Source organism: Alligator mississippiensis, chromosome 1 (assembly GCF_030867095.1).
Source record: "Alligator mississippiensis isolate rAllMis1 chromosome 1, rAllMis1, whole genome shotgun sequence".
Taxonomy (NCBI): Eukaryota; Metazoa; Chordata; order Crocodylia; family Alligatoridae; genus Alligator; species Alligator mississippiensis.
Window position 1 is genome coordinate 437,354,445 of NC_081824.1, and position 13,393 is coordinate 437,367,837.

Here is a 13,393-nt window from a genome sequence, read left to right on the forward strand (position 1 = left end):
AAAATTCAAGATGTTACAGCTCACGCTTTTAGTTTTGCGAATTTCCAATTCAGTCCTCAGTTTGTCAGCAAAGATGACTACCATCAGAGTACAAAATTAAACAGAAAGCAATAGGTAAGATTCTTATCATTGTCAAAACTCAAGTGTAGAAGCCAGGAGGTTTGCTGAATTATGCAGTATCCTTCAGTCTACAAAATGGAAAAAACATTTCTCCAACCTCACAGGCACATGAGGAAGATTAGCTTATTAAATGTTCTTAAAATACTTCAATAATCTTAGATAGCTAAAAGGGTTTGGAGAGGCAGAGATCCTAGAATCATCAAAAATTATGATTGAAAGTGAACTCAGGAGGTCATCTAATCCAATCATTATCATTATTAGTGATCAAATTTTATATTTTGTATTGCCAGACACAACAACAAATAGTTGAATAAATAGTTATTGTAATAATTTCAGCACTCAGTATTAATGATGAAAAAGTGGTGTAGTGACAGAACTGATAGTGTCCACTTTTTGTGTTCCAACCAGTCCAAATAAAATTCTAAAAAAGCAGCAAACTCAAACACACACCTTTATATAAAAGATAATGATATTTACTAAATGGTATTAGATATAAAATAGAAACAAAGTACAAAGAACACCATAGCTGAAATACTATTTGCCTATTGGAAAGGTTTTTGTTCTTATTAGATGTTTTATAATGAGTCTAAATACAAAGTTGGAAGTAGAATTACAGATGAAAATCATGGGCATTGTCTAAGATTCACTGACTGTAAAAAAAAGTTGTGTGTGTGTGTTTTAAAGAAACAATTATATCCCAGGAAAATAACTGTTTTTTTGGCAATTGCTTTTTATGAGATAAAAAGTCTTTATTAGAGGCGTAATTCCTAAAATGTTTAATTGCAAGACCAGCATCTGAAATGAAGCTGCAATGCTCCTTCCATTAATTCAGATCTCAAGTACAAATAGGTAGATACATAGATAGATACTTACAGCAAGTTATATAATCCTAGAAGTCCCATCCCTCTAAAATCTGTTTTAGGATCGTCACCTTGGAAACCAATTTCACACCACTGCTTTGATATGCGAGCCTCCAATGGGGAATCAGGTTTCAAACATTTCCATAACTAGAAATATTACAGGTAAATAAAGATCAGGCTTCTATGTAGGGTCTTCCTTTTTATAAAGCACTCTGTGCAATCCTACATATCTCTAAATGCAACGGTCAACCAACTAGAACCTCTGGCCAGGTATCACCCCCTAAAAACTTTTCTTTAAATTGCAACTGGCCATCAGAAAACCCTTTTTGACTTTATACAAGCAGTTGTACAAATCCTCACCAAGGCATATTCATTTACACTTTGTTAAAATGGAAGCTGTATCCACAAGCAGAGTCATATATTAGCATTCTGCTGTAAAACACTGACATTAGAAGGCAATCTGCTCTTTTAATTTGGTTCTCCAGCAATCTTTTCTTACGCATCTTTCACAATAATATATCAGAAATTGAGACTGCTGACTTGGCTAATATTACACTGGAAATCAGAAACAGACTATAACAGAAACATCTACACAAGAATAGCATATTTCAGCTTCATACTTTTATTCAAAAACAACTCATTCACTGAGCTCACAAAAATAAAAAGGAAAAATGATTTAATAAGCAAAGTCCTCAGCTGCTTCAGACCTACTTAACTTCATTGCCATCTACTATATTTGGAAGTGGTTAAAGCTAATTAAAGGAAAGGCTTCTTTTCATAAATATTTTCGGTTACAGTGCTATTTAACTTCTTATTAGAAGCATCACATTTAAATTGTTTATGGATTATATCCACAGGGGATTTCATTCCTAGATACTACAGAGATGGGCACCCAGGAAAAGCATATATTTCCCTTGATATGCCTGATAAGATGCAGGCAATGTGGATATTATCTACAATATCATAAAGCAGGAGAACTGCTTCAACATTTTTTTTTAATTCCAACATAAACAGGAAAGTTAACTGTTACTCTAAAAATATCTATCATCTCTGAATCTTCGGCTCCCTGTACACTCAAGCAATGTCTCAAGAAGTACGCACACAAAGTGAAAAAAGCCTACTTGAAGTGCAAAAAGTCACCAAATACCTCATCTACTCACCTTGCCTGCCTATGTTTTAGAATTTCAGTTTTAGGTATCTTTTATTAAACCAACTGAGTAGCTGGAAAAAGGTTCTTGGAAAGCTTTGTAATTTATAGCGTTTTAGAAACTTCATATTCTAGAATTCAACATGCCTTCCAAAATATTTTGTATCAACCTTTTGTTCAACTTCTTAAAAATTAAGCCACGTAGGCCTTAATACTTCCAGTGTTATCATGGTAATAATAGAACAAGCTGCTTAAGGCACATTTTCCAGCTCTTACTTATGCAGCCAGTAACAGAATTCAATATGTTGGTCTTTCACACAGGATAATTCTTAGAAAGTCTCCTCCTAGCAAACACAAATACATAACAACCATTAACAACTTGCAGAATCTCCCACTAGAAAGACTACTTGGATCAGAATATCTAAACATGATGAGGAAGTGCCAACTGAATTTTCCCTGGTGTGTACTGAAAACCAAATCCAAGTCCCAGACAGTGCTCGTTGGCATTTCTTTATGCCCGTATTAAAAAAAAAAAAAAAAGCTGTAAACTAATGTTTGATATACTGGCTACATGAAAGGTGAATACAGGAAACCAGATATTCATGTCCATGCTTCAACAACAGAAAGCATTTTTCTGTTTAAAATATTTAAATTATTTTCTCATCTGCAAGTAACTGTTATGAGTCTCATTGTTCCACTCAGTTGAGAGTCAACCAGAGTGGTATGGGGCAGGCCACCCCTGCCCCAAACAAGTGTTGCAGTTCCATTCTCGTTCCTTGGCTTTCTGTTCCATCTTATAACTCTCCTGATAAACAGGCTACTTTTTAGACTCTACAAAAAACTGCTTATATTCAATTCACCACCAATTTTTGAGGAACTTAATGACCCCCTTATGCCAAGGCTTAAGTCAAGAAGGCCATTTCAGAGTGTGGAAAAAGAGCTGAATGATGAAAACTTTGACTTCAAGCAAAAATGGATCCAGCAATGGAACACAGTTGACATCATTAACAAATTTATTATCATGGATCCCACATCTAAACCTCCTGGCTTTGCCTTACCAAGACAGAGCTGGACAATGTTGTACAGGATTTGTACTGAACATAATAGATGCTAACTATCTACTACATACATGGAATTCTATTGAAGACCCAAGTGTGAGTGTACATGATTTGGCTCTACGGTCCATGTCTTGGTCACCCCTGCTCTAGCGTGTGCTTCATGGAGGAATGCTCTATTTATTATTTTAATGGTTGCACTGAAGACCTGTACCAGGCTACTGATGATGCCTTGCAATGGATATCAAACCACTCTAGCCATATCCCTCAGTGCAGTTGTTTATAGGCTGTTCTGACATTTGGTTGCAGTATTCCATATGAATAAATAAATGCTGTTTTCTGATGTTAAATCAGTTTACATCGCTTTAATTTCACAGGCTAAAAATGAATGTAGGTATGCGGAGGCTGGATTTTTAGAAGTATTTAGACACTTAAGGATGCAGACTGATGCTTAGTGAGATTTTCAAGAGTCTTGAGTTTAGGCTACCAAGAAAATCACTTCGAAAGTGGACTGCTCCTTACATTGCCAAATTTCCAGCTCCATGAGAACTCCTATCAGCTAGATAACACAACTCTGAGCTGAATCTGGCCACATGGGTCTAGAAATTTGGCACCAGGACAAGCAACATCAGCGTTAATAGCTGTGGCTCCCAAAACCACAATGCCATCGCTCTCCACACTGTCAAAAATTCTGGACCTGGCAGAAGCTCAATGGGCTGCACGACTTGTCTCTATGGTTTCATGTTTGCATCTTGGTCACCCCTGCTCTAGTATGTGCATCTGCACAGGTTTCTTACCAAGCAAGCATAGGGTGATTCTGAAACAATTCTCATTGGCCTGATTGTTGCCCACATTGTTTCTGAAAAACAGCATTGTAAAATTGACTACTCTAATCAGTTCTTCTCCTATTGCACCTTGGTATTAACCAGGGGTGTGAGAGGTGCATCAGCCATGGGCACCCATTTAGGAGGGGCACCAAAAATCTGCCCTCACCAAGGTGGAGTCTGCACCCTGGCAGCAGGAGCAGCATTGTTCTTGCAGCAGCAGCAAGTGTACAGACACCAGGCTGCTGCTGCTTTAAGAGCAAGAGCTGGCATGGGTAGAACAAGCAGCGCCAGCAGCAGCCACCAGGGACTGTTCTGGGTAAGACTCCTGCCTCTCCCCAACACTTGGAACCTACATGCCCTCCGCCCCCCAGCTCTACCGCAGGGTTTGTCCAGGGTGCAAACCCTGCTTGCTATGCTGCTGCTTGGAATCCAGAGCTGCCCAACTGCTGCAGCTATTCCATCAATGATCTTAAGACTCAGAGTTATTTTTTCTACATATACACGTATGTGCATACACATCTTTTTTTTAAAAATTGCACACCCACCACATGCTTTTTGAAATAGGGATGGAAATTGGTTTCTGAGGTAAGCAACTGAACATAAACCCTGTTACAATGTTGGAGAAAATAAACATTACTCTTCTTTTGAATATGTCCAAACAGAATTACTGCCAAAGTCAGTGAGATCATGAGACAGTCTGTCACATTAAGTGCCGGACACTCAGAAACCAGTCCTAACAGCAGAATATTTTCTAGACTGCATGTTTATAAGTTAGTGCAGCGCAGCTGCTTACCAAACCACCTTGACAGACTGCATTGAGGAATATAGCGTGTTATAGAGAAATTGAAAATATCTGTAGAAATGCAAGAGGCCTAAAAGATGATGCACTAAGAGTCACCAGTTATCAAGCATTACACAGAAAAACAACTTAGGCGCTCACCTTTAGAAGCATTTCTTCATGCTGGGGATTCTCCGAATCATATGGCTCTCTGCGCAGCTTTTCCACCTCTGCAGTCAGATTTCTGTATCCTACAATCTGTAGGAGACAGGCCTGAAGAGATACTCCTAACCTAAGTGAAAAAGAAACCAAATAGCCATGCAGTAGAGAGCAGTTAACTGTATAGGCTGACTTTAAATATATTTCAAATAAATTAAGTGAATAAACTACTGCTTCACTGACAGAATTTAATTATAGTAGAAAGTGCTCATGAGATCAGGTTTTTTTCTCTGAAAACATTACATTTAATGAATCTTTCTATAATTAATAATTTTTCCATTTAAGTTTAATCTTCACATTTGTTAAATCTCATTGTAACTACAGAAGCAGCTGTAAATGCCTATTAATAGCACTGTGTCCCGTCTCTCCCTTCATACAAGCCATAGCTTCTCAGCAAGCTCTGAATCTAATGATGAACTAAAAAATTCGCATTGGATTAAAATTGCAAAAAATATATGTTTTGTTTCCATGCCACAAAGCTGGCATAATCAAGCCAAAAGCTGGAACTAATGAAGCCTGTGAAGCTTTATAGGATTTGCCCTCAGGTTGTCATTTTTATCTCGCACACTGAAATCTGCTATAACAGTTCTCTTTTTTTTATCATACTGTAAGTTAGAACATTTTAGATTCTTAATGTACCATTTCAAAGTCATTATGCTCCAAAGCTTAAATTATGGTCATTTACTCAGTTTTATGTTAAGACATTCTATAGCTTATTAAATACAATTATATACCAAATGTTACAAAATACCAATACGCTTTGCTTCTCATGGGCAGACAAATGAATATTTAGGCATCTATAAAAAAGAAATACATATTTCCATAAAGCCTCAAAGTAGCCAAAGCACAGAAAGTACACCTGGTTTAATTTCAATACTATTTTCATTTTGTTGTTAGCAGAGCAGATGAAGATCAATTAGCTTAGATTGCCCATCCCCTTGCACAAGCAAGGCTGTCCTTCTCAGTTCACTAGAGTAGTTTGTCCAGTCTATCATACTGTTAAATGACTGGTAAGAAAGAACTTCCATTATTTACCTTGGAAGAATATTTACAGAGTAATTACTACTACTGTTAGGTCATTTTCCTGCCTTAATTCATACTATTATTCCTAGATATACCCTCCTGAAATACCCTAAACTAGAGGGGGCCAACCTGTGGCACATGTGCTGCACATAGCAGAGGCTGACTATGTGTGTAGCACACCATGGATTGAGCAGGGAGCAGAAATCAGAGGAAGGAGCTCCAAGTAGCACTCTGGAACGGTGAAAGTTTAATCTGTGGCATACCTGCTAAAAATATTGGCCCTCAATGCCCTAACTAAACCTCCTCCTCTGCTGTTATGTTTCACTTATTACAGCTTACATTTTTATAGCAGCATTCATTCTGATGGAGGCTAAAGTGCAAAACTATATATGAATCATTTCATTGCACTACTATACACAGCCATGGCAGTGTTTTTTAGCTGTTATGTTATTTAGATCTGGGAGGCTGACAAAATGGATAGATGAAACTGCAAGGCTAATTAAAGGTACAGTGTATAGGTGCTTGCAGACATAAAAAGAAAAAAACCCCTCAAAACCCGGTGATTTAATTTAAACTCAGCACATTCCTACGCTGAGCCCCACACATGTCCAGAAGACGCAGCATGTTACTTCAACCTGGCTCACCCGATGTCTGTAAGGATCAGGTGCTTTAGTGGGGCTTTTTCAGTGCTTATATCTAATAGCTGATTGAATCAGCTTTAGTGAAAAGCACCAAAAAGCTGCACTGAAGTGCCTGATCTTTACAGACACTGCAGAGCCAGGCTGAAGTAACACGCTGCTTCTTCTGATAAAGCACAGGTTTTTTGGAGGTTTTTTTAAATGTCTGCAAGTAGCCTGTGATTATCCAAGTTAGAATTAAATGCATTTTTTTTTAAACCCGTTTGAGCCAAATATACATGCATATATAACTACACACACTTTCTATCTAAATGTGTATGCACACTTCCCTGAAAGCAACTGGAGTTCCAGTCTATACCATCTTCTGCCCTTCAGCATCAGTCACTCTACCTGCTCCCTGCTCCAGGCCTGTTTCTCTCCTTCCCCACCCTCCCAACATTCCAGTTATGCTCTTTGCCCTCCTTGTTGCTGAAGTGCCAGAAGCGCATGGAGAGCACAGGAGAAAAAAGTCCCATGGAGGAAGAGGTCCTCTTCTTTAGGCCACAGAAGCCCTCAGTTGCAAATGCAGCCCCAAGATGGAGTGTTTGGTGCTAAATCTTTGGAGAGATTCGTCTAAACCAGCAGTTTCCAATCTGTAGTATGGGTACCATGGGTGGCACGCAGACAACCTGACAGTGGTACGCGTTAACAGATTTATTATAATTACTTTATATGACAAAAATTTGTTGGTGGTACTTAAGGTTGAACTGAAAAAGTTGCTGGTGGTACTTAATGTATTGTTTTAAAATGGTGGTAGACAATCTGTCAGAGTTTGGGAACCGCTGGTCTAAGCAATCCATACTGTGCAAACTGACTTTCAGAGTCACACCACTTAGCCAGATTTCATGGGGATTGGAAGAGGTACATCCTACCCAATCCTCCACTGAATTTCCTGTCCCTTGTGTAAAGCAAGGGGAAGGGTTCTTTTGATTAAAATCAGTTTGAAGTTTTAATAAATCATGTTATCTCACTGAGAGAAATATCTCAACTGTTTAGGCTGAAATTTTTCAGAAAAAATTCTGGCCGAGACACACACCCAGCATGGGAAATTTCAACCTAAACAGTTAAAATATGACAAAATTCTGAGCAACTGGAAGTCTTGTGATAAAAAGTATTCCAAGATGTGGTTTCACCAGGCACATACAGAAAATGTGATAGAAGGGATAACACTGAAAAGGAAATTATTATTTCCTTTATATTGAGATGACTGAAAATCTTGAATTACTGAACATAAGAGGATTTCAGCCTTGGAACAAAGGTTAGCCCATATTTTCAAAATTATAGCAGGTCCTTCAGAGACCTCCTGTAGTGGGTGTGAACTGAGGGTAGAGAAGGTTAATGTGGCTGAAGATTCACTTAATCTACATACTAAAGACAACAAAATAGGAGAGGATGCTACTGTGTGCCTATTTGGGGAAAAAGATAAGTTATTGTACAGTTGAAAGAAGCCTCTGGAGTTGATATGGAAAGGGTCAAAGGTCAGACAATTGCCCAATTACCCAGGGATGCAGTGGTGTTTACAGCATTGAATGAAAGTGGAACATACCAGGTAGTTTGAGGACAGATTAAAGCTCTAAGCAACACGACATCTACGCAGACATAGGAAAAATTGCACAAATACAACCTGAGACTCCAGAGAGGATATAATAATGCAAATGCACATTGCCTTTTTTAAACACTTTGCAGACTCTAACTAACAGGGAAGGACACGGAGGATATACACAGAGTAGAGCACTTGCTCAGTCAGGGACAATTCAGACAACAGTGTATCAGGAAGAGAAAAAGGTTAATGAGGTCAAACACAAGTATCTGAACCCTAAGACCTATAGTAAACCACCTGTTGAAACTGCAGTGCTATAACAGAAAGACCTATAAAATCCTATGCAGTATTAATCAACAGATGGATTTTACATTGGTTCACTATTTATTAGATAGGGTTCTCTCATTTTTCTGTCACCTTTGATTTACCTGGGATCCAGCACTCCTGGTCTGAGTGCCGCTCCCTTGATCTTTCTTCTGCTCTTGCTGCTGCGGCCTCTGGGCTTCCCTCCTCCAGCTTCTGCTTCCTGCTTCTGCCCCTGGACATAGCATGGGGAGGCGAGGCATGGCCTAGGGGTTGTGTGGCCCACAGGCATGCAGCCCATCTGCCCCTCAGAAGCTGGACAGCCCTGGCTAAAGCACAAGCCGAAAGGTCCCAACCCCTGTCACTGTCCAATGGCAGCCCTGTAACACCTAGGACAGCTTACTGTATATTTAACAGAATGTAAGACTACCACCCCACAATAATTAGATTCTATGTAAGAAGAATTTATAAATTTGTTGTAATTTTCCAGGTATATAATCTACTTATTAGAGGGTTGTCTTGAATTCACCTTTCTCCCACTGCTACAGCAGGGAAAATAGTGGCTAGAGGGAGTGGGGGGTCAGGTAGCCCTCTTGGACCTGGCCCCCCACTTCTCCTCCTGCAGCCTTTCTACCCTCTTGCTGTCAGACCCTGCTTAGGCTCTGTCCCTCACCAGGCATGATGTGGAAGGGAGCTGCACGTGACAGTAAGAGGGGGAAACCGGACAGAGGGGAAGGCATACCATCCCTTTCCCCCTTGAAAATTAAAAATTTAAGTGACCATAAAAAATTACTGACTTTGAAATAAACATATCCATGATAATGTAAATTACTACAGGTACTTATAGACTTAGCTTGTCCAGAATTGATAGATTTTAACTTGTTGCAAATTGCTGCAAAGTTTAGTGCAGGTATTCCATAAACACACTTCTGAGCAACGCTTTTGTATCTACTTGCATATAGTACAAATTGTGCATGATATTAACCCAGAACCAAAAGGCTCATGACTTATTATATAGTTCACTCGGCTCAGCCACAGCAGAGTCAACAGCATTTCAAGTTAAGGGGACCCCACAGCTCAGTATGTGTGTGTACCCCAGATACCCACCACAAAGAATCCATGTGATAATTAGCTCCCCACTGATGACTGGAACTGGGTGATCCTGCCAAGTCCTGGGACCCTCCAAAAATGTATATGCAGATGAGGCACAGGGCTGCCTGGTCCTTCTCACCCCATAGAGGGCAGGTCCACCCTAATCACATGACAGACTGAAAGAGGGGACAACAGAGCCTCTCAGCTACATAGAAGTTGGGCAATGTTTGCCAGACATTTAAGGCTTAGGAAGAAACCAAAATCATTGGAAATGGGAAAGAAAGTTACTGGTCAGCTGTGGGAGTGAACATGAAGTCAAAATGTATTTGATGACTTGAAAAAAGTTGGCACTGAGGGAGACTGAGCACAATGGGCATACCATTTATCTTATCAGATTGGACTGCACAAACCTAGCCTTGTGGTAGGTTCCCATCAGCATCTTTGGCACCAGGGGAGGGTGTCAGAGCTTGTTCCAGTCTCTCCTAGTGCTGGCTTGGAACCGCAGTACTTCCAGGCCTGGTATCCATTCCCTCGTAGGGGAGCAACTGCCCTTTTTTAAGGGCCACACACAAAAAAAGTTCCTATCAGTGTGTTTGCCTCATATGGACCAGGTTTTATGTGCCTGCTCAGCATGGGCTGCATTCAATAAACTTCATTGTCGGTTTTCATTCTGATTCTAGTAGCAGTTTAATAATAGCCAACATAAACAACAGGAGGGTCAAAAAGATGGCAAAGCCCCCCCTCATACTGAGTAGGGGGGAAAAAAAACCTGGTCTGTATTTGAGTAAATACCATAAATGGATGAGTTAGGTGCTTGAGTAGCAATGGAGGCAAAACCTTTGTAGCCTGTGATATGCCACTGTACCACAATTACTACTTCAGCACTTAGAGCTTGTAAGTGATGTTGGAACCCTATTGTGTGCAGCACTGTATACTCACAGAGCAAGAGTCCCAGGACCTAAAGGAGTGGGGATAAAATAGAGTCACAGAGGTTAAATGGTTTCCCCATGGTCATGTACAGACTAGTGCAAGGTCTGAGATGAAAACACCGGTCTCCTCATTTCCACTGCACACCAAATGGCCTCACAACGTAAGTCTTCTATCTGTTTGTAGCAATCCTCCTTTAACAATTTGCACTTTGACGTCCTCTGAGAATTAAAATGCGCTGTTTTTTACAGCAGTGTTTCTCAACCCTTAAAGTGGGTCACAAGAATATATGAAAGTGTTGTGAACAATCACTGAAAAACATGGAATCATGGATTTTCTCCTTTACAGGAAAAAAACATAGGAAATCACAGGTTTCTCCTTGAAGGCTGGTAGAGTTGCAGCCTCCAAGGGGCTGCTTGGGGCGGGGGGAAGTGGGAGGAGGGCAATCAGACAGGGGGCACCATGTGCACGTGTGTGCATGCACGTGTACATGGCACCCAGGCAGCACAGAGAGCAGCTCCTGCAGATAAATTTATGGGGTGGGGGGCTGGAGAGCATAGATGACATATCAGGGGGCATGTGCCCCCCCTAGATTTGTGCACGCACAGCAGGCATGGGGCTACAGCCTGGCCAGACCAGCACAGGCAAGAGCTGCCTCCACAGGCCAGGGGCCAGGACATGGCACAAAAAGGCAGAGTGGGGTAGGGAGACTGCGAGAGGAGTAATGGGCGGTGAGGGTGGGGAGGGAATGCTGCCCTCACCTCCTTCCACTGACACCACTCCCCTCAGGCTGCAGCTTTACCCCAGAGTTGAGGTGGGGTGGCGGGCAGCGTGGGCAGCCTGGGGGGGGGGGGGGGGGGGGGAGTGGTGGCGGTGGCCAGGCCATGGCAGTTGGGTACAGCCGGGGCCCGGCATACAAGTGGCTGGTGGTAGGAGGTGGTGAGGTCAGCATAGCCCTTCCCCATCGGTTACTCTGTAGCAGAAAGCCCCTTTTTCCTCTTGCCTGCATTTGCTCTCCCCTCTTTGGATATGTTTCTCTTCTTCTACCTTTTCTTCCTTCCTCTTTCTTTCACTTTAAGATAAAGAATTGTGTCTTAAAATTTGTATGTGTGCATTTTGTATCTCCCCTTGTATTTTGGTATTTTTATCTATTTGTGTGCCATGGCATTTGTAGCTTATATTTTATACTCCTCACCTTTCAACTAAATGTGTTATGTTTCATAAGTAAGTTATACATTGTAACAATGTTAACAAGGGCAGGAATCAAACTGCTGCTTCCCTGTATCAGGCTGGACCCTGAAAGAGCCAGTGAATCAGCGATTGAATGTGTAACACGGTAGCAAGCAGCAATTAACACCTAAGAAAACTGCAGATCAACCAACGGAAGAACTCAATAGAAGACAATATAACAACTGGGAAACTCTAAACCTCACTGATCAAGGGCTAGAAGCCCTGGTCTGAGTTAATCAACGCCGGGGACCAACTTTTGGGTTGAATATCTCCAAATCGACCACTCCCAGAGCCCTATTCAAAATTCATCAACGGACTCCCAGATCTGCACGTACATGCGGACGACCCCTGGGGCTGAAAGATGCCATCCAGTAGCCACCGGGGGGGGGGGGAGTCCCACAAGGATCAATGACCCCTGGATTGGGTAAACCTGAAAACTGGGGAGTCACCAAAGTCTGCCAAGGACAGATAAAAAGCAGTGAACAGTGACCATCAGGGGCGACCTCTTGATCTCCATCTCGACCAGACCTGTCCAGCCAGAAGGACCAGCCGTTGACCCCCTTCTGGAGGATAACACCACGCTGAAAGAAGCCTCGACTGGCCATCGACGGCAGACTCCAGCGCTTGTAGGATAGGTATACCTGAGTCTTGCTACTGTGTGTGTGGGGGGAACCAGCCCCAAGGTTTATGATTTAACTTCATTACAGTGTTTCAATCCGCCTAATAAACCAGAATTTTAAGGATCCCAAGTTGGACATTTGTAGCCAACAACTCCTGGTGCTGCTGGTGGTGTGGCTGCATGGGGGTCCTGGAGACAGCCGCGACAGTAGCAATGAGTCTTGATGGCCCACACCAGGTCCTGTCTACTGGGCCATGAAGGCAGTTCCTGCCTCTGTAGCTAGGCTGCAGCTGTACACCACCCCTCCACCCCACACTCCCACCACCTGCCCCACACACTGAGGGGATGGGGGCTATGGGCTGGGACCAAGGGGCATCAGCAATTTGCAAAATGTACAATGATGAATGTCACTTTGGAGTAATGGAGAACCACATGTTGACATTGCTGATAATGTTTTCCTGTTGATGCTGATTTCTATCTTTTAAAATTAAGACTGTTAAGCTGCTTTAGCTTGTGGCATGTAGTAAGTGTTTCGGGGGCACAAAAATACTTGTGTGTTTTCTACTTATACAAAAAGGTTGAGAACCATTGGTCTATAACTTCTAGAAGTTATAGACCAATGGCTCTAGAACTAAAAAAAATGGTAAAAAACTCCAGACCTGAAACCAACCCAGCAAGCCCTTGGTACATACCTTCTCTCAACTGGAGTGAATAACTTTTATCATTAGCATTTGTTCAGGATCATTTAGACAGTGTTCAATTTAATTTCAATGAGACAGGTCATACCTAAGCTAGTTTTAAATTCTCTCTCTCAAATTAAACCCCACAGCTCTTATCCTTATCCTTCCCTGTGACTGGCAAATACTATCATAATTATTGCCATTAACACTAACAACAGAATTTGATCCTGCAGAAGGTAAGAAATCATGGCAGACATCCACTATTGGAAAAAAAAAAAAAAAATCAAGCAGCATTT

General features: G+C 41.4%; 1 protein-coding gene across 7 annotated transcripts in view; it reads right to left on the reverse strand.

The window, feature by feature from the left end:
- The window catches only part of ELMOD1 (ELMO domain containing 1), a 62,259-nt gene that overhangs the window by 10,459 nt on the left and 38,407 nt on the right, over positions 1-13,393 (reverse strand). For all 7 annotated transcript variants that reach the window (XM_059720908.1, XM_014600665.3, XM_006259016.4 and 4 more), the window contains 2 exons: positions 4,950-5,079; positions 994-1,127 (listed from right to left, as the gene is read on the reverse strand). In XM_059720908.1, coding sequence (XP_059576891.1) covers positions 994-1,127; positions 4,950-5,079 — 264 coding nt within the window. The remainder of the gene's footprint in view (positions 1-993; positions 1,128-4,949; positions 5,080-13,393) is intronic.